The sequence below is a fragment of the Rhinolophus sinicus genome, linkage group LG14 (genome assembly GCF_036562045.2).
Source record: "Rhinolophus sinicus isolate RSC01 linkage group LG14, ASM3656204v1, whole genome shotgun sequence".
Taxonomy (NCBI): Eukaryota; Metazoa; Chordata; class Mammalia; order Chiroptera; family Rhinolophidae; genus Rhinolophus; species Rhinolophus sinicus.
The window spans coordinates 6,309-26,448 of NC_133763.1; the positions used below are offsets into that span (position 1 = coordinate 6,309).

Genomic DNA, 20,140 nt, shown 5'->3' on the forward strand with positions numbered 1-20,140 from the left:
CCTAGAAAATAATGGTACACAGGGGAAGGGTGGTCAACAGGCTATACTGGGCATCTTCCCTCCTTATGCTAAGGAGTTTACCCCAAGTTCCCCTCCTAAACCAGGTCTTCCATTTGAATCTCTTAGGCAGGAAAGAGGGAGGGTCAAAGGCTGTTTCAGAGTCTTTTGTCTGGAACCCTCGAACTCTAACCGGAACTAGAACTCGAACCCGAACTCGAACATGAACTCGAACCCGAACTCGAACTCAAACTCGAACCAAACTCAAACCCGAACCCGAACTTGAACTCGAACTCGAACCAAACTCGAACTCGAACCCTAACTCGAACTCGAACCAAACTCGAACCCGAACTCGAAATCAAACCAAAACTCGAACCAAACTCGAACTCGAACTCGAACTCAGAACCAAACTCGAACCAAACTCGAACTCGAACTCGAACTCGAACCAGACAAACTCACCAAACTACTCGAACTCACAAAAGTCACCTAACTCGAACTCAGACCAAACTCGAACTCAAACTCGAACTCAGACCAGACCAACTCGAACTCGAACTCGAACTCGAACTCGAACCAAACTCAAACTCGAACTCGAACTCGAACTCGAACTCGAACCAAACTCGAACTCAAACTCGAACTCGAACTCGAACCAAACTCGAACTCGAACTCGAACCAAACTCGAACTCGAACTCGAACCAAACTCGAACTCGAACTCGAACCAAACTCGAACTCGAACTCGAACCAAACTCGAACTCGAACTCGAACCAAACTCGAACCAAACTCGAACTCGAACCAAACTCGAACTCGAACTCGAACCAAACTCGAACCAAACTCGAACTCGAACTCAAACTCGAACTCGAACCAAACTCGAACTCGAACTCGAACCAAACTCGAACTCGAACTCGAACTCGAACCAAACTCGAACCCGAACTCGAACCAAACTCGAACTCGAACTCGAACTCGAACTCGAACCAAACTCGAACTCGAACTCGAACTCGAACTCGAACCAAACTCGAACTCGAACCAAACTCGAACTCGAACTCGAACTCGAACTCGAACCCGAACTCGAACTCGAACCAAACTCGAACTCGAACTCGAACCAAACTCGAACTCGAACTCGAACTCGAACTCGAACCAAACTCGAACTCGAACTCGAACTCGAACTCGAACCCGAACTCGAACTCGAACCAAACTCGAACTCGAACTCGAACCAAACTCGAACCCGAACTCGAACCCAAACTCGAACTCGAACTCGAACCAAACTCGAACTCGAACTCGAACTCGAACCAAACTCGAACTCGAACTCGAACCAAACTCGAACCAAACTCGAACTCGAACTCGAACTCGAACCCGAACTCGAACCCGAACTCGAACCAAACTCGAACCAAACTCGAACTCGAACTCGAACTCGAACTCGAACTCGAACTCGAACTCGAACCAAACTCGAACTCGAACTCGAACTCGAACTCGAACCAAACTCGAACCCGAACTCGAACTCGAACCAAACTCGAACCAAACTCGAACCCGAACTCGAACTCGAACCAAACTCGAACTCGAACTCGAACTCGAACCAAACTCGAACCAAACTCGAACTCGAACCCGAACTCGAACTCGAACTCGAACTCGAACTCGAACTCGAACTCGAACTCGAACTCGAACCCGAACTCGAACTCGAACTCGAACCTAAACTCGAACTCAAACTCGAACCCGAACTCGAGCTCGGACCCGAACTCAAACTCAAACGCGAACTCAAACTCGAACCCGAACCCGAACCCAAACTCGAACTTCGAACAAGGCAGCATAGGTAAGAGCCAGGTGAGAAGGTAGTTAATTCAGGTGTGCCAAACCGTGCGCCGGGTTTCACCTCCAGGACGCCACATTCCAGCGGGCAGCTTCCAGGGCTCAGCCCTGGGTGTGACACATTGGCTCAGAAGCCTTTGGAAAGAGCTTGTCTTGACCTCCACTCAGGTGTTACTCCCAAAATGCACACGAGATGGCAGCAGAGAATAACTTTTCATGGTCACCTGCAACCAGGTGTTATTCCCCATATGTACACGAGATGGCAGCAGAGAATAACTTTTCATGATCACCTGCAACCCAGGGTTATTCCCTATATGCACACGAGATGGCAGCAGAGAGCATTTCCCTGCCCACCAGCCTTAAAATGAGAGTCCAGGCCCCTGGGACTACATTCTCTTTGAGATAAATCTGTTTTAGGCCCTCACAGGTCCCATCTCACCTACTACTCCTATTTTCCAATTGGGGCAGAGACAATTATTATCTCCCTTTCACAGGTATTTAAAATGAAGACTGATTCTAACGCAGTTCTGAGTCCAAACCGAGGCTGAAATTGGCCAACGTAGGCAAGAATAGCTTGCACACACAGGGTCCTGGACAAACAGAGTGATCCAAATAGTCCTTGGCAGCATTTGGTGGAAGGTTGGTTATTCTATTGAAGAAAATCTGCACAGAACCTAATGGTACAGCTTGCCATGCACTCACTCCGGCTGGTTTTTGGAGTAGGACCAGGGCAGGCAGATGGGGAGGGAGGTGGTAGCCTGGCCCTTCACAGGAGGACAACACCAGATCCCTATGACAAGACTCTACCACATCTATGCCCTGCCTATGCTCGGGCCTTTTAAAATCTCTTCTTTGGGCGGCTTGATGTCTCAGTTGGTTAGAGCACGAGCTCTGAGCAACAGGTTTGCCAGTTTGATTCCCACATGGGCCAGTGAGCTGCACCTTCCACAACTAGATTGAAGACAACAAGCTGCTGCTGAACTTTCAGAAGGGCGGGTGGATGTCTCATTTGGATAGTACACGAGCTCTCAACAAGGTTGCTGGTTCAATTCCTGCATGGGATGGTGGGCTGTGCCCACTGAAACTAAAGATTGAAAAGGGCAACTGGACTTGGAGCTGAGCTGTGCCATCCACAGCTAGATTGAAGGACAACAATTTCACTTAGAGCTGATGGGCCCCAGAAAATCACACTGTTCCCCAACATTCCCCCCCCCAAAAAAAAATTGAAAATCTGTTCTTCCTCAGCCCAGAGCGCAGCTCTGCTTCTCCCCATATTCCCTTCTTCTGAGGTCACAACTGACAAGAGCTTCCTGGCTGCTCAGAGTGGAATCTGGGGTGACAGTTTCCTTATGGGTGGGTGCTCGAGCCCCAGACAGGCGCAGAGCTGACTTCTGTCCCCTCCAAGTACTAGCTGTGTGACTTTAGGCAAAGACATGGAAAGTCAGTCTCCACACCAGTCAGGATGGATGTGAGGTCAGTGAGGTGGTGCAGGTCAGCTCCTGCACCACAGGTGATCGTCCCTCACTCCCCCACCCTCTTCCCTTCCCATTTTTTCTGATTATTTATTGCTAGTTCAGATTTTTGTATATTGATATTTTGTCCCGTAACTTTGCTGAATGAGTTTACTAGCTCCAATAATTTGTTGTTGATTCTTTAGGAAATTATGTATATAAGATGATGTGATATGTGGTCTGTGAATAGACATAGTTTTACTTTTTCCTTTCACATAAGGATGCCTTATATTTCCTTCCTAATGGATCTGGATACAACTTCTAGTACAATGTTGAAGAACAATGGTGAAAGCCAGCAGTTTTGCCTTCTTCTTGGTTTCAATCTTCAACATTGAGAATGATGTTTGCTGTGGGTTTTGTATAATGTTCTTTATCATATCAAAGAAATTTCCTTTTTTTCCTACTTTGATGAGTGGTTATATCATGAAATGGAATTGGATTTTGTTTAAAGCTTTTCCTGCATCAGTTGATATGCTCATATATTTTTATTTCACATAATTATTGTGGTTTATTGTATTGCTTGGTTTCAGTATGTAGAACAACCCTGAAATTTCTGGTGTAGAGATACTTGCTTATGGTGCATAATCCTTTTAATGTGACATTGATTTCATATTACTATTTTGAGGAAGATTTTTATATCTGGATTGAGAAGGACTACTGTTTCGTAGTTTTCTGTTTTTATGATGTCTTTATATGAGTTGACTGGATTGGGGTAGTGTTAGTAGTTTATGGGTAGGACTAGGTCTATCTTACCTATTTTTCTCTACAAGTTATTAAAAAACCTGAACTCTGTGAGGTAGGAATGAAAAATGGTTATAGTTTTCTCCAAATACTTCCCCTTACAGGGCCATTTAAAACTCCCCATTGCCTCTTGTAACAGATACCTTATCACAACGTCACATCTTTGGTAGATTCTATAACATTACAGTCAATTTCAGTGATTAAAAATCCACTCATTCTAAAACTTCAATTTCATATCCAAATCAAAGACTTCCTGTTTTCTGCAGTCTGTTAGCATTGTGCCTTAAACAGTCTGAGATGGGAGGCCATATGGTCTGCTCTTTTCCTCTTTCCCAGTGTCCCCTCTGGTTGGGGTGGAGAGATGTAGTTTACCTCTGGTTTCAGCTTCCTCCTCCTTCTCCTAGGTTCCAGCTTCTGCAGGAGTCAGAGGGATTCATGTGGCATCACTGTAGACCTCCTCATGCTGTTTGACACTGGTTCTTGGACCAGTAATAACTGACCATTGACTCTCCATGGCAGGTACTCAAATTTTGGATTTCTAGACAAGGTGCGAGGCACAGATGTGAGTTCTTTCAGGTCCTTCACAATCCACAGTGTCCTGCTTAACCTCTTCAAACCCTCCTGAGCCCTTCCATTCAGTGGTATCCCGTGGTATCTCCTTTTGCTGTTTTTTTTGTTTGTTTGTTTGTTTGTTTTTTCACCCAGCAATTAGCTTTTTGTGTTGCTGTTAGCATCCTTGCACAAGCACAGCTATTTTTCATTTTGCTCACTTGTCCTACTGGAAACCCATGTTCTCGTCAGAGCAGAAGTGGCAGCTGGACTATAACCACAGGCCTTTCTGTTGGCCATCATCATCACCTAGTTCTTTCTTCCTGTTCACATACACTGTGGGGAGAATAACTAGCCTGTGTCCTAACTCCAAGCACAACTAGGAAATTAGTTGCTGGTTTTCATTTTATGAAGACACTGCAACCTTGGCAAGTGGTTCTCTTAGGGCCGGTGCTTTTCAATCAGCTTCATGGAAAGGCGCAGGGGAAAGCCGCAGCAGTACCTCCTAAACCCACAATTCATGACTCCAGTAATCACCACTTTTCTTCTCCTCATTCTTCTGCATCTGTGGATTGGGGTGATTGTGGTTATTGAGAGGTTATGCTGATTTACTCTGTGGGAGCACCTACTGCTTCTTGCCATCAGCTCTGGACCCTAGCTATCAGTTTTGTTTTTTTCTATGACTTTCTTACATGAAGTGTGTAGTTGTGATTAGGTCATTGCATAGCGGCTTCCTGAACCACACCTCCATGCATCTGTGCCCCTCATCCTGTGACACTGCACACCTTCCACCAGGAGACTGACTTGTGGCCTGGCCTTGTGACTTGCTTTGACCAAAAGGCTGTGGTAGAAGTGACCTTGTACAGGTTTCGAAATCGTAGATTTATAAGGCCTCAGCAGCATCTGCCTTTGGCCTCTGGGAGAACTGTGATGAAGAAGCCTGAGATGAAAGTGCATTTGGAGAGGTTCAGACAGCCCATCTGATCCACAGCTAGGTCGTCTTTCTGAAAAATAATGCACTGTTGGGCCGGCCTGGTGGCTCAGGCGGTTGGAGCTCCATGCTCCTGGCTCCGAGGGCTGCCAGTTTGATTCCCACGTGGGCCTTGTGGACTCTCAACCACAAGGTTGCCAGTTCGATTCCTTGAGTCCCGCAGGGGATGGTGGGCAGCGCCCCCCGCAACTAAGATTGAACAGGCATCTTGAGCTGAGCTGCCGCTGAGCTCCTGGATAGCTCAGTTGGAGCAGGTCCTCTCAACCACAAGGTTGCGGGTTCGACTACCGCAAGGGATGGTGGGATGCGCCCCCTGCAGCTAGCAGCTGATACTGGACCTTGGGGCTGAGCTGCGCGCTCCACGGCTAAGACTGAAAGGACAACAACTTGAAGCTGAACGGCACCTTCCACAACTAAGATTGAGGGGACAACGGCTTGACTTGGAAAAAAGTCCTGGAAGTGCACACTGTTCCCCAATGAAGTCCTGTTGCCCCTTCCCAACAAAGAAAGAAAGGAAAGAAAGAAAGAAAGAAAGAAAGAAAGAAAGAAAGAAAGAAAGAAAGAAAGAAAGAAATCTAAAAAGAAATGCATTGTTATATTAATTAACTAAGTTTTACCATAGTGCATTGCTAAATACAATAGACAAATGAAACAGTAATGGAAGTACAAGACAACAGGTAATTTCAGCAGAAATTGGTACTGAAAATACAAAGCAATAGATAAATGTAATAGAACTTTATAATTCTCTGACAAAATACCCAATATATGACATTGTCTTCAGGGCAAGGCAGCAGCAGGTGAGTGCTGGAAGGGGTAGAGAGGACGCTGTCAGTGCAAGCTAGAAAAGTAAGGAAGAGATTACTCCTGGAGACCAGAGAATAGAGGTGAACTATTGCTTGTGGTAACTTGGAAGGTAGAAAATGTATCTAATGAACTTGTTCATCTCCCAAAGAACAAAAACAAAGAATAGAAATATATAAACACAGAAAGCAGGACAAGAATTGTGCCTAGCTTTTTTTCTTTTCTTTTTTTAAATTTTACATGTGAAAGATAATCTTACAATAAAAGTGAACTGGCATCTTAAGATGATTAACCATGCAGCAGGGAGGACTATGGGTGGAGCTGGGCCCCTCATTAACTCTCTACACCTGACTTGCTGTTAAACTTTGTGGTAAGTTCCAGAGGAGGGATGCTAATAAATAGGGAAGCCATCTGGGAAGGGGGAATTTTTGTCAAGTGAGCGGCCTGCTGGAGCCTTCGGCAAGGGTGCATTCACACACTCCTTGGTGGCTTTGTTTCTCCCCCCCCAATAAACCGCTCTTCTGGTGGACTACCTGGAGAATTATCTGGCCAGTCAACATTGAAAACATCTCAAGAAAATAGTTTTTATTTGTCTTATGTTGTTCATAGACTTCATTATTGTATAGATGTCAATGGACAATATGGTACAAAAAAAAATTAAATGTTAACCTGTTTTCTGAAATGAAATGTAAACCGGTATGCATCGTGTCTGTAAGACGCTGCTACTAGAGTGCCAAACAGGTATTAAAAAATTAACAAAAACTAACACAAATTTACTTCTTAGACGACAGATATTCAGAGATTTCCAAGCAAAAGAACCAGCCATCAAGAAAGAACTGAGCTCGCAGGAATAAGCCTTCACGTAATCGCTGCAAAGGGCGACGGCCAGGAGTCCCTCCTGCGTGGAGAGCTGCACTCAGACCGGCGGCGTTGGCTGCAGTTCCCGTAATCAGGTCACCGGCTTTAACTCTGCAGCGCTCTCCTCGTGCTTCTTTCTCCCCTGTTCTGGAGACGGAGAGCTCGGCCGAGAAACAGCTGTAGCCCCCGCCTCCTGCGGACCCTGCCCTGCCGGTCACCTCGCAGGCTCCTCCCCAGTCCCCGCCCCTCCTCCCCAGTCCCCGCCCCTCCCCCGCTGTCCCCGCCCCACCGCTGTGCCCGCCCCCTCCCCAGTCCCCGCCCTCCTCCCCAGTCCCCGCCCCTCCCGCCGCTGTCCCCGCCCCACCCCTGTGCCCGCCCCCTCCCCTGTCTCCGCCCCTGTCCCCCTCTTTCTTCCTCCCGGCCCTCCCCTCCCAGCCCCCGGCCTGGTGACGGACACCTCCGGGCCTCCGCTCGCCCCGCCCGGTTGTCCGCTGCCGCAGTCATGGCTGCTGACGGGGTGGACGAGCGCTCGCCGCTGCTGTCAGCGCCGCACTCGGGAAACGTCACTCCCACCGCCCCACCGTACCTGCCGGAGAGCAGCCCTGGAGGTAAGGCCGACGCAGACCTTTCCAGTCATGAGACTCCTAGAATGGCAGGGCCAGGGGAGCTCCGTTCCAGGCGGACCGGAGCTCGCTCGGCTGGGGGACGGGGATGCCGGCACCTTCGGAGCCTGCCTGCTGGGAGCTTCGCTGCAGGGCTTTGTGGGGTGTGGTGCATGTGCGCGTGTTTCACCGGTTCTCACCCGGGACCGCAGAACATGACTGCAGTCACACAAGCCGGGCTTCGCTGTTTTACGGCAGACCCATGTGTAGCTGGGAGGTGGTGCCCATCTCTCACGATCATTCGCAGATCCTGTCAGGTTGCTGAGACCCGGAGTCCTGCTCACCTTGGCGTCTGTCCTTGAAAAGGTTTAGCTTGGATAATATGCATCTCCTACTGTTCACCCACCAGTGCTCTGTTCAATCTGGAAATTGCTTTACCAGAAGGAATAGAGTTAATCAGTATTCCTAACATGTCTGAAATTCCTGCCCTTCCTTATTTCTCCTGCTTGTAAGCAGTATGTGTTAGCTTTGGATGTGAATGATGAGAAATCAGAAGGGATATTTTTGATGCATATATAGGTGAGGTTGAAATTAACTTCTAGAAACTAGCCAAAGTGAATACTGCATATATTTCTATATTTTCTTCTCAAGACGGACTCCAAAAAGATTCGTTAGCAATGGAATCTGGAGAAAGAACGGGGGATCTATTTAACAAACTATTAAATTTATTAAAAAGATCTTTGTTGTAAGCCTTTTAGTGGATTCCTGTAGTAGAAATAAGGTGGGGTCAGAAGTTATAGAAAACTGAAGGCAAGACTTTAAAAAACCACTTAAGAGTACTGAAAAGATCGGTCAAATATGGCACTTGCAAATGTAGCTTAAGTGCATTCTTCTATTTTTAGCTGAAGGTGAGAAAAGTTTAAAAACCCAAGGAAGCCAGGTTAATGCTTTTGACAATATGGGCAGGTCATGATACATGTACACAACTTTTTCTAAGTTCAAGGTTTAGAAATTGGAGCAGCTGTGGAGCACGTTGAACTTGTCTAGTACTTAATATTTGTCATTAAGAACATTATAACTTGAGAAGCAACAGTTGAGACCTTAACCCACATTTAACAAGATGCAAGACAAAGGAAAAAGATGTTTACCAGTGAATAATTCAGTGTGATCAATGAGTGAGAAATGAGGTGCGAAATGGAACAGATTCACCCACGGAAAACACACAAGTTGCGTTTTTGGTCAGCATTAAACTGGCATCAGAGGATACCAGGTGGAGAATGTCCTTTGGTGGGCAAATTTGATGTTAATATTTTACTGTTATATAAAATGTATGGTATAGACGAGGATTAAATACTTATCAGTGAATGCCTCAACTTTATCAATTCACCCTTTTAAGACATAATATTTCACAGTTTATTAAGAGGCAGAGTTTGGATTTAAGCAATTTTCTTATAATAGATTTTCATGCCCTCTATATTGCACCTATGTTTCTGTTTCTTTAAATTAAATAGTGGCTAAATTATTCCACTAAATGGTCATATGCACAGATCTGCCTGTAGACTTCATCATCTGTCATATATTTGTTTAATCTGGTAATATTGCTACACAGTAAGGTACAAGTTTCAGTTTAGCCACGGACACAAAGAAGTTTCATTTCAGAAAACTTTTAATAACCAAAGAAATTAGACAGGTTAGATAATTAGAAGCATTAATTTTATATGGCATGATGCCTAGGAAGTTAGAAGCTTAAATGAGAAGTAAATGCTTTTTTTTTTTTTTTTTTTTTGCATTTTGACAGAATACCTTTTCTTAATAAATAAAAAATAAGTATCTTCATAAATATTACGAGGAATACACACGTTCTGATTCTAGAACACCACTTGCCACTCACTTAGAAATTCCCCGGGCAGCACAATGTGCCAGAGGATGATCTAGGTGGACAGGACTAACCAAACCCATGCCCTTTGGAGCCCATGTTGTACTGGGAAGAGAAAAATGAGTAAACACATGCCTGAATTAAATCAAGCTGTAAGAAACACTGTCACCAGACCATGGGTTTTTCAGTAGTTGACAACAATTAGAGTTGAGGCTAAGAATTCAAAAGACCAAAAATAGAAGGTACTTTTTGATAATGAATATTGGTTTATGGTACCGTTTATAATTACCCAGACTCTTTTTCTTAAGTACTTAACAGCCATAACTAGCAAATATTTTCTCCAATCTAACCTTTTGCTATCTGTGTCACCTTCTAAGAACAGGAATGTTAGCTCCTACTCCAAGATGAAATTTTCCATTGTATGAAGAAAGTTGGTAGAGTATTTATTTGTAGATTATTGATGATGTAGTGGGGAACAATCACTATTTTGCACCTGGTTGTAGCACAGTGCAAATCAAGTGTGGTCTGTGTAACAATCCAGCTGGGTTTCTAAGTGGAATGCTGCCAGTGGTCCTCACTGTCAGTGCTGGATTCCTACATGGAGGGCATCACTGCTCTGGTGAGGATGGTGCCCCACTTGGTACACTTGTAAGCTTTGCTAGGGCATAGAAAGTAAACTCAGACAGTTTTAGTCTTACTTGAAAGGAGATTGGAAGAAATACCATAAAATCTACACAATTTGGTTATATTTAATTGATTTCTTTATAAATCTGTTAATTGTATTGGTAGGATACAGCAAAAGTGTGGGACGTTGACACATAAATTGTATAATCGTTCAAACAAATGCAGGTATGCTGGGGAGGAAGAGAGTGTGAGCGATTGACTCAGTGCTGTGGGAGAGGGTGTGTAGTAAAAAGACCTGCTCTGATTTGGGAAGCCAGGAACAGCTATTCTTACACTTGATGAGGCCTGACACTTGGCAAAGAGGGGATTGGGAGAAAAATCCTTTAACAGGCTAACAACCTGAAGGATGGCCAGCGCGGCTAACGCGGGACCGCAGTGGGGAAATGGCTGCAGAAAGGGACTGGAGAGGTGAGTGTGGTGACATTCTCCACAGACCCTCCTCCTCTCCTGAGGACCTCCTGGTTATTGGGGCTCTTGGATAGAGCATCCCATTGAATCTGAGTGACCCTGCGATTCAGCTTTGACCTTTAGACTAAGGTAGCACAGCTGCATGACTTTGGGGACTTGGTCACAAAAGTGGTGACAGAGGTCTTGCACCTGCTGCTTCTGTCTCTTATAAAGCCTACTTGTTACAAGGAAAGTAAGTTGTCATGTGAGGATTTGTGTACCCTGAGACTGCCTTGCTTTGAAGAACCCTGACTAGCCACATGGAGAGGGGACGTGGAGATGGGTGCCTGACCAGCCTTCAGACGTGAGTGTGAGGAAGCCATCTTGGATGCCCAGTCCAGTTGAGCCTTCCGATGACCCCAAGCCATATTCTTACTGCCCCCACGTGATAGGTTCTAGGTGAGGCGAACAATCCACAGAACATAAGAGTAATATTGGGTTGTTGTCCTAGGCACTAAGTTTTGGGTGAGTTCTTCTGCAGCAGCTGATGACCAGAGCAGTACCTATTCATCTGTCTGTGCAGCAAACTGTTGGCCACTCTGAGGGACTTTGCCTTAAGCAAGGGGATGTTTTGGTTAGATTTTTATTGTTATTTTTTTAATATCACTCTATTTATAGATTAGAGATTTAAATTTAGGAGGCAAGAGTGAACGAGAGCAGATGACTTGAATGGCTAAGGGAATGATTCAAGCAACTCTGATAAACCATGATGATGGCTTAAGCTCAGGTGCTGGTAGAGGTGCAGAGATGGCCTGATGTTCAGGAAGTAACTTGAACAGGGCGTGATGGTAGATGGGACGGGGGAGTGAGAGGCGGGTGGCAAGGATCTTTCCTAGAATTCTGGCTTCCACAGCTGATGGTGTGATTGCCTGAATGCCAGAAGAGGACCAACTGTTGAGGAACACAGCTCATGAGCTTAATTTAGACATGATGATACATTTAAGATGCTTTCAAATATCCAAGAAGAGATGTCATATAGGCAATTGGATCTGCAGGTGTACGGCTGAGAAATGGAGCTTGGGCTGAAAATATAAAACTGTATTTGCATATAGCAGTATATGAATACATGGGTGTTGATTCACAGCTTCCCAAGGCGCCACCCGTGACCACGGACGTGCAAACACAACGTACGTGTGTTACGTTACTGATTATCCTTAGTCCTTGGAGCAGTGGAAGCATTCAGGCCATTTGACTCCAACTCAGTAGCGATACAAATACTATCATTTTCTCTGTGTGCTAACATTGAAAAAGTTTGGGAAGATTTGTATGACACCGCTTAGGGAGAAAGAATACAGTAAGAAGACGACAGAGCCTGGGACAAAGCTTTGAGAAACTCCCACATTCAGTGACTAGTTAGAGGAAGATGAGACTACAAAAGACTGAAAAATAGCTTCTCAGAGGTATGAGGACAGCCATGAGATGTAACATCACAGAATGAAGGGGAAGGAAACTTCAGGAAAGGAATAGCCGAACGTCAAAAGCTGTAAGAAAGAGCAGATAGATCAGGAGTGAAAAATATCTTTTGAACTTAGTGTCTTGGGGGTCATTAGTGACCTTAGAATTATTTATATGTTTATATTTAAGTGCTTTTTAAAGAATTGAACAATTTATTTCATTTGAATGTAATATTCTGACATATATTTATTTTAATTGTAAAATTACCTTAAAACAACTTCAGCGGAGAAGCTAATATTCCTTTATTCTGAAACACACTTCGATTTCCTATGAAACATAATTGTGTTTTACAAGGCATTGTCATTTCCTTTCTCCCTTTGATTTGTTTTTTAAAAAATGTATAAATTTGAAATTGCTTCAGGAAATGTTTTCAGTGAAAATAGAAAATAAGTTGACTCCTGGTTTGAGAGATAAGTTGTTTAATATGTACTCTTGTACTTCTTAGAAATTGTACAATAAATAAGGTATAATTTTAGCCATCCTCTTAGGTCCTCTACCTGAAGAAATCTAAAGTTAGAAATGATACCTTGGTTTAAAATGGGACAAAGTCTAATTTCACTTAGAACTATGAGCTGCACTAGACTAGAGTTTTGCCAAGTGGCTTAATTCTGCCTGCTGTGACAGAGTACTGTAGACTGGGCAACTTAAATGACACACGTTTATTTCTCACAGTCTGGAGGCCGGGAAGTCCAAGATCAAGGTGCCAGCAGTTTGGTGTATGGTGAGCTCGCGCCTCTGGATTGCAGACTGCTGGTCCCCTTGCATCCTCACATGCTTCAAAGTGGTCAGGGAACTCTCTGGGTTCCTCCCTTTCATAGGAGCACTAATCTCATTCACGAGGCCTCTGCCCTCATGGCCTAATCACCTCCCAGAAGCCCCACCTCCTAAACTGTCACATTGGGGGTCAGCAGCTGCACATAGGAATTTTGACACAGACACTCAGTCCATTGCACTGAGCTAGAGTCTGTGGCTATATTTGGGCACTCTCGAATCTCTGAACCTCCTTGTAGCCGTGCAGCGTTTAAGGTTGGGGTTTGCTGTGGGTTGTCAGGAAGAGATGGTGCACACCACACACACAACCCCCTGTGTGACTGAAGTTCTCACTTTGTTTGCCAAAGGTTCTGCAGCCCGTGGAAGGCAGGTTGTCACGATGAGCAGAAGGAGATGCCCGCAAAGCACCCTGGAAGCAAACTGGGGTCTGTGCAGCTGCTGGCCTACTGAGCTGTAGGGTCTGTGGGAGCTTGATTTTATGCTACAGCTAATGCTCCATTTACAGAAATTTTCTCAAAGTGGCTCTTGAGAATCAAAATCAGTGTCACTGAGGCCACACCCTCATGAACGGAACATAGAGCCCCGTTTGGTGGGGTACATATGCTTCCAGTTCTCCAGTGTTGTGGCAAGCCCATCTCCTATGACAACCCTGTTCCATTATTTGGCAGGTGTCAGGCTCCACAATTCCTTCATAGTACCCACATTTTGTCCTGGCTCTACCCCGCATCTTTAAAACGTTAATCAGGAAATGTTTCATTCAGTTTCATCCTTTCAAATATTTGAGTGCCTATTATATACTGTTCCAGATGTTGGGGAGCTTACATTCTGGTGAGAGCTGCATAATTTCAGAGTGAAGAAAATAAGCGGGGCGTGAGGACAGAGTAACTGGCTGCAGGGGAGTGTTTCAGATGGTGTGTTCAGGAAAGGTAACTCAGAGATGACAGTTGCTTAGCGATCTGAAAAATGAATCAGAATCGGCTGTTGGAAGACTGAGGGGAGGAGTGCACCAGGCACCTGGACAGCAAGTGTAAAACATGCTGTTTTGAAACAAGGATGAGGTTAGAGCCTGGTGATTTAGGGGGAGTGGTGTAGAGGAAGTTAGAGGGTGCCGGGAATGTCTTCGGAAACTGAAACGATACCTTCTGAGTGGGTCCTCAGATCTCCTTGGCCCATCCTGAGTTGGACCTGGGGTAGGGACCTGGGGAAGCCTTCCTCTGTGATGATAGCCATAACCCCTGTCTTCCACTGACTGGTGGGCCACAGTGGATTTTTGAGTCCTGAATTAACACCATTTCAGAGCCAGTTCCTATTAATCCCTGAAAGATGTAGATGTTTTCTTTTCCCCAGTGCAGTCACCTGGTAAATGGACTCGGGTCTTTTTGGGGAAAGCTTGGAGATTGACAGTAAATCCTTAGCAGTGCTGCTGGATGTTCCTCAAGGGCGCGAACCAGCCCTTCCGTGAAGGTGCCCTGGGTGTGTGAACTTGCTCTTATTAGGCATCGGATGGAAATTTGTGACTTTCCACTGTGACTACTCAAGTCAGGTTTCTGGTTATAAGACCTAGATTTTTCTCTTGTACTAGAAGAAAGTAACGTTTTTGTAGATTACCCATCCGTTTCTATCCTAGGCTCTTTTCAGTTAGCCAAAGGTCCTTGTGGGTCACAGTTCTCTAATACCGACTCTTTCCCATTATAATCAATGGATCCATCTTGTCTTTGGCTTTTCAGTGCTGCCATGCAGCTTCTGTTCCCCTGGTGTCCCAATATGCCCACTGAAGTCAGGCAGCACGTCACAGAGGAGGTGTCCCATCCTGCAGTGCCTGGCCGCAGAGGACAGCCACACCGCAGGCGCATGCACTCCCCTGTCATGTGTGTCCATGCCCGGTGAAAGGAGTCTCCACTGGGTCCTCTTGGGATGGAAGGGGGGCGTGCTATGCAGGGTTCACAGGATGAACTCACTCCAGCATTTCTAACTCCCTAAGCCTTTGATGGCTGCTTCTGCATCATGCTAGGGACACTCTGACATCTCAGCCTCATTAAGTGTAAGGCCGGTGTCATCAGCCAACAAGTAGGCTGATCGAGCTCCTTCCAGCTTCAGAACAAACATCGAATGCAGACCATCTGGCAAGTGCCCCATATCATGAACTTGGCTCCGCTCGGTGTGACATTTCATCCTCTTTGATGCAGCCCTGAGGATCTGCTCCCACACAGATTCTCCAGGAATCTGACAATGTATCGTATCAAAACGTTGCAATTCTCTTGTATCGGCTGCTGCTTCTTGAGTCACACTTGTACTTGTCCTCCTGTGGCATGTGGAGATCCGGTCCTAGTTATGGGTCTTGACAAGACATTGGGCTTTACGGAGAATGGCTGTCTTCTTGCAAGACAGCTGCCTCAGGTGAGGTTATTACACAGTTTTCGAGTGAGGCAAGATTTGTCCCCTCAGACACCAGAGGACACAAGCTGCGTTCCACTCACAAGTGACTCTAGTTAAGATTCTCAGCTCTGTTTGGCTTCAACCAGGTGGCCCCATTCCAAGCCTCAGATTCCCACTCCTTTGCAGTCAGCTTCCAACCTTGTACATGAGAGACATGGCAGGAGTGTGTATTTACCTGATATTATAATTTTGCAATCTACACAATTACGTTTTGTGTTTTATTTCCAGCAAGATAAGCTCTGTGACAATTAGAAATAAATGACACTTTCAGGGCTGTGACTGAAGTTCTCTGGTTCTGTGACTGTGACTTCATCTGAGACCTTCTAATTTTCTCTCTGTAAGGGCCCCGGTGCATCCATGAGAATCTGCCCACATCACAGTCCGTACAGTAATTATTGCTGCCATCATGGTCAAGTGAGGGGCCGCAAACATGACAGTCACCTCCAGGGACAGTGATTTGTTAGGAGGCCACCGCATCCCGTCACTACCACACCACGTCCCACCGGGGAAGGAGCTCAGCACTGCGTTCAACCCAGGGGTTGACCAAACCTGCTCCTCTAGTCCCATTTCTGAGGGTCTTACTCCTGGTACAAGTTTTTGAATCAGTTAGGGCCTGAAGGTAGAAACCACACAATAAAATCAAATAGAAATAATTGTTAATTAGGTATAAAGTTGTTAATCAGGTAACTAAAAGGTGAAAATATTACCCTAAGCTGTCATGTGGGACCAGATCCAGGAAGCAGTTGCCACCCCGGCGCGGGGAGAACAAGGGAAGAGATTGCAGTTATTGAAGTTTGGTAATTTAGAGGCAGGGCCCTGTGGAACTGAGATATGACGTCTGAGAGGCACCAGCCAGCTGGTGCTGACGTCTCAGCTCTGGAGAAGGACTTTGCACACCTGGGGAAAGGGCCGCAAGTCCCTTCTTCCTTCTCCAACCTTGCTGGCCCCCTTCATCACCTCCTCTTAGCGGAACATAGCCTGGAGCCAGCTAGCAAAGCCAGGATGTGGCGTGCAGACCTCCAGCCCCACAAGACAGCATGGAAGGGTGGTGTTGGAGCTGACAGTCGGTCACCTCGTAAGGAGTACATTTAACTTCCCATCAGGCTTCAGCCTCAGGCTTCTTCTGAGGTGTCACGGTTCCAGGAGAACTTTGGTTTTAGACAGGGGAGGAACTCAAGGTAGTCTTGTCTTTCTCGGTGTGTGTTGAACTGCAGTGTGGAGGTTTCACACTAGAAGTCCCTGCCCCACAGCCACGCTCACTGTTCCCAGCCCTTACTGTCCACCCAGACCCTCAGGAGGAGAAAGCCAGGGCCTTCCTCACAGGCTGGTCCTTTGTGCTTTTCTTGCTCAACCTATAATCACAATGTCCTAAAGTAGTCTTCGCATTTTAATCTGATGTCATTTTTCAGTTTTGATACATCGTCCTTTGTCAAGGGCCTGAAGGGCTAAACAGTGTATTAGTGGAAATAAGTGAATTACAATGGAAAATATAGCCATGGAAGAGACTTATAAAGGAATAGCTGAGATAAAAAAAAGTCTGATACCCAGGAAAACAATTTCAGCCTTTCAAATGCTGGAGGCTATATCTGGTAAAATATGAAGTTTGGATTAATACAACAAGATGAATTAGCAGGATGGAGAGGCTGTTTGCCATAAAATAGATAAATCCAGTTGATGTTTGTGATAGAAAGTGTAATTTGATGACTTGTGGGTTTACAGAATAATAATGATTCTTTCAGAGTGTTTTAGGAAGACGGTTATGGACACCTTGAGATCCATATTCTTTCATCTTGTCTCTTTTACAAGTCTCGGTTTTTCTATGAAGTTTTTATTATCAAACTGATTGTATTTTCATACTCTGTTCTATTTTTTATCTTCCCTGACTCTTCCCTGTCCTCCCCCTCCTCCTCCTCTTTAACTCAGATCTGACTCTTCCCCAAGTGTTTCTGCAGAACCCTCACTAGTCCTTCCATCTTGTCCCTGCACTAAATTTTTGCGATAAGACAGACGAGGTGCTCCTCTCGTGCAGACGCCTCCGAGAGGCTCTGCTCTTAGCTTTGCAGAGGTGGCTGGAGAAGTCTACTCAAAAGTTAGAATCTCTGGACTTCAGTTTTGAAAGATAGAGAAATTAAACTGTTTAATTCCAAAGATTGTTTGAATTTCTAACATTGTACAATTCTGAAAATTTGAGGGATTTTTTTCAGGATTGAGGACTGATGCTCTAACCAATACTGCTCACATGGAGAAAAAATTTTTTTGTTTGTGCAAACCCCATAAAGAAAACAACTATTGGTTTAAACAACAAAACTTTCAAAATGACTTTTTGTGACTCTTAATATGTAATTCTCCCAAGTTCTGAGATGACTGGACTTTTTCTGCAGGGCAGAAATGTAAAATAGGCACAATAGTGGTGATCTGCTGTTTTAACGTGAAAAGAGACAAAATGAACACTCTAAGTTGCTAATTACTGTAGGCTACTAACTGTGGAATAAATATCTGGAATTCCAAGTCCCTTACAAGACGAGATGGAGTTGTAAGGACTTCTTGGGTAAAAATCACAGAAATATCTAAATCAGCTTAGGGCTGAAGTAATGGGCAGAAAATTTCAATGAAAGGCCTGAAAGCTTTGTTCAGTGGAGCCATTAAGCGGCCACATCTGTCAATATTGATTTCTTAGGTTGATTCCACTCTTCTGCTGGGCCAGGCCAGTGTCCCCTGCTGCCTCACCTCGCTCAGTGCAGGATCTGGGGAGGGTCGTCTGCAGGAAAGAGCCTCCGTGTCAGTCACACTGCACTCCCAAGCTTGGACCCGAGCTCCTCCGTGAGGACAGTGGCAGTCATGTGGTGTCATTTTCCCAAAAGAAACAGATGTGTCTGATAGACTTCAGTGAGTCACGCATTCATTTACTCACTCGTTCACCCTTCCATTCCGTAAGTGTTTGGTGAGCATTTGTCACAGACCAGATCCTGTGGCAAGAGTGGTGAATTTGTCCTGAGCAAGCCAGGTATGACTCTGGCAACATAGGATTTATAATCTCCCCATTTCATTGTTTTAGAGTCTTATTAAAATATAGCTAGCATGCAGCATTACACTAGTTTCAGGTGTACAACATAGTTATTCATCATATCCCCCATTTTAGATTTCTGGTCCTCCCTCCGCTCCCCGAGAGTAGATTTGGTTACATTTCTGTTACTGAAGGCTGTTCCTTTTAGGCAGATCAAAAATTATGTAATGCAGATCTCAGGATAAATTCTCAGGGTTTTGCTGGCTCTGAAGCACTTCAGTGGCTTCTTAGGATCAACCATGGAAACCTCTTTGAGCAAAGCTTTTTGCCTGGGTTTCACAGTCCTTTTGTGTAGTTGCAACACGCGGCCTCCTTCCCTCAACACTAATTCACTTGTTTGCTTTGTGAAATCCTCTTGTCTTTACATTTCTACCACACTGTGTAAGATACAGACCTGGAATTATAGGAAAACTATTTCACATTACTTTACAATTCAAGGAAAAAGCAAGAGAGGAAACTCCTTTGGTCAGTAACGCTGTGCTCCTAATCATTACAAAGCAGGCAGCCTGTCCTGATTTTCAGCTTACCTGCAATTTGCAAGGGCTCAAGTCTACTGTTGACTCATTGCTACTCTAACCTGCTTTTGCCTTCTTGATTAATACATTACAGATCTCTTTGGCTCAACCTCAAACTCTTTTAAGGATTTAAAGCTACTTTTATAATTTAAGACATCTGTAGCTGCTTTTCAAGTTCAGTGTTTGGCAGTGCTCTGGTGGAAGCCTCCCAGAACTGTGTGTGTTGTCACTCAGAGTGGCCTCTCAGAGCCTCGCTGCTGCACAAATTCAGCTTGTTATGGATCATTTGAATGAATAGCACTTGTTGCTAGTCCTTTGCAAGACTGAAGCAGTCTACGTGATAAACCATGATGAGACCAGGTGGTAAACGTGGATTTTAAACATAACAAAATGAGCTATGCTCTAACTCATTTTGAAATATTATAGTTCAGAATCCAATCCAGTGGATAGAAAATCTATATTTCAAAAATAGCTCTTTTCATGATTAGCTATTGTACTATGAGTCTTTTTCAGTGTCACAGAAGCCCCTTGAATACCAGTTCTCCTTTGTGGGCTCCAATCATGTGTTAAGGTTTAGTCCTTTCTAGATGTCCTAGGACAACACCTTAGAATCAAAGGCCTCCTCATCTCCTTATGCCTGAGTAGCTATGGAAAAGGCCTAGGCAATCGCCCAGAATCCTGTTATGGAGTAGTGTATCTAGATTCTTCTCCTCAGGCTTACACAAAAAGCATATATTTCAGGTAGATAAACACGATTCTGAAACTGGGCCCTTTACCTAATTAGTCAGCCTTAGCACTTTCGAAACCGGTAGGTGTGTATATCTCTATATTCTGGGAATCTTCAAACACAAGAGTATGAAGAACAAAGTGACCTTCTAAGTAATTATAACCGTCAATTATCAACATTTTGCTACTCTTGAAAGTTTCGTCTATTTCCTAATGTTTGTTTTTGGAGAACGTAAACTGGATCCCAGACATATTTTTTTTACCCATATTTTAGTAAAATTCTTAGATTTTTAATTTAAGTAAGAATTTGAGAATAAAA

The 20,140-nt window shown here is 44.8% G+C and overlaps 1 protein-coding gene across 1 annotated transcript in view; it reads left to right on the plus strand.

Annotated features, from left to right (window-relative positions):
• Positions 1–7,693: 7,693 nt before the first annotated feature.
• PIP4P2 (phosphatidylinositol-4,5-bisphosphate 4-phosphatase 2) overlaps positions 7,694–20,140 on the plus strand; it is a 34,206-nt gene continuing 21,759 nt past the window's right edge. The window contains exon 1 of the mRNA XM_019726235.2: positions 7,694–7,853. Within this exon, the coding sequence (XP_019581794.1) occupies positions 7,748–7,853 (106 nt within the window). The 5' untranslated portion in view covers positions 7,694–7,747. The remainder of the gene's footprint in view (positions 7,854–20,140) is intronic.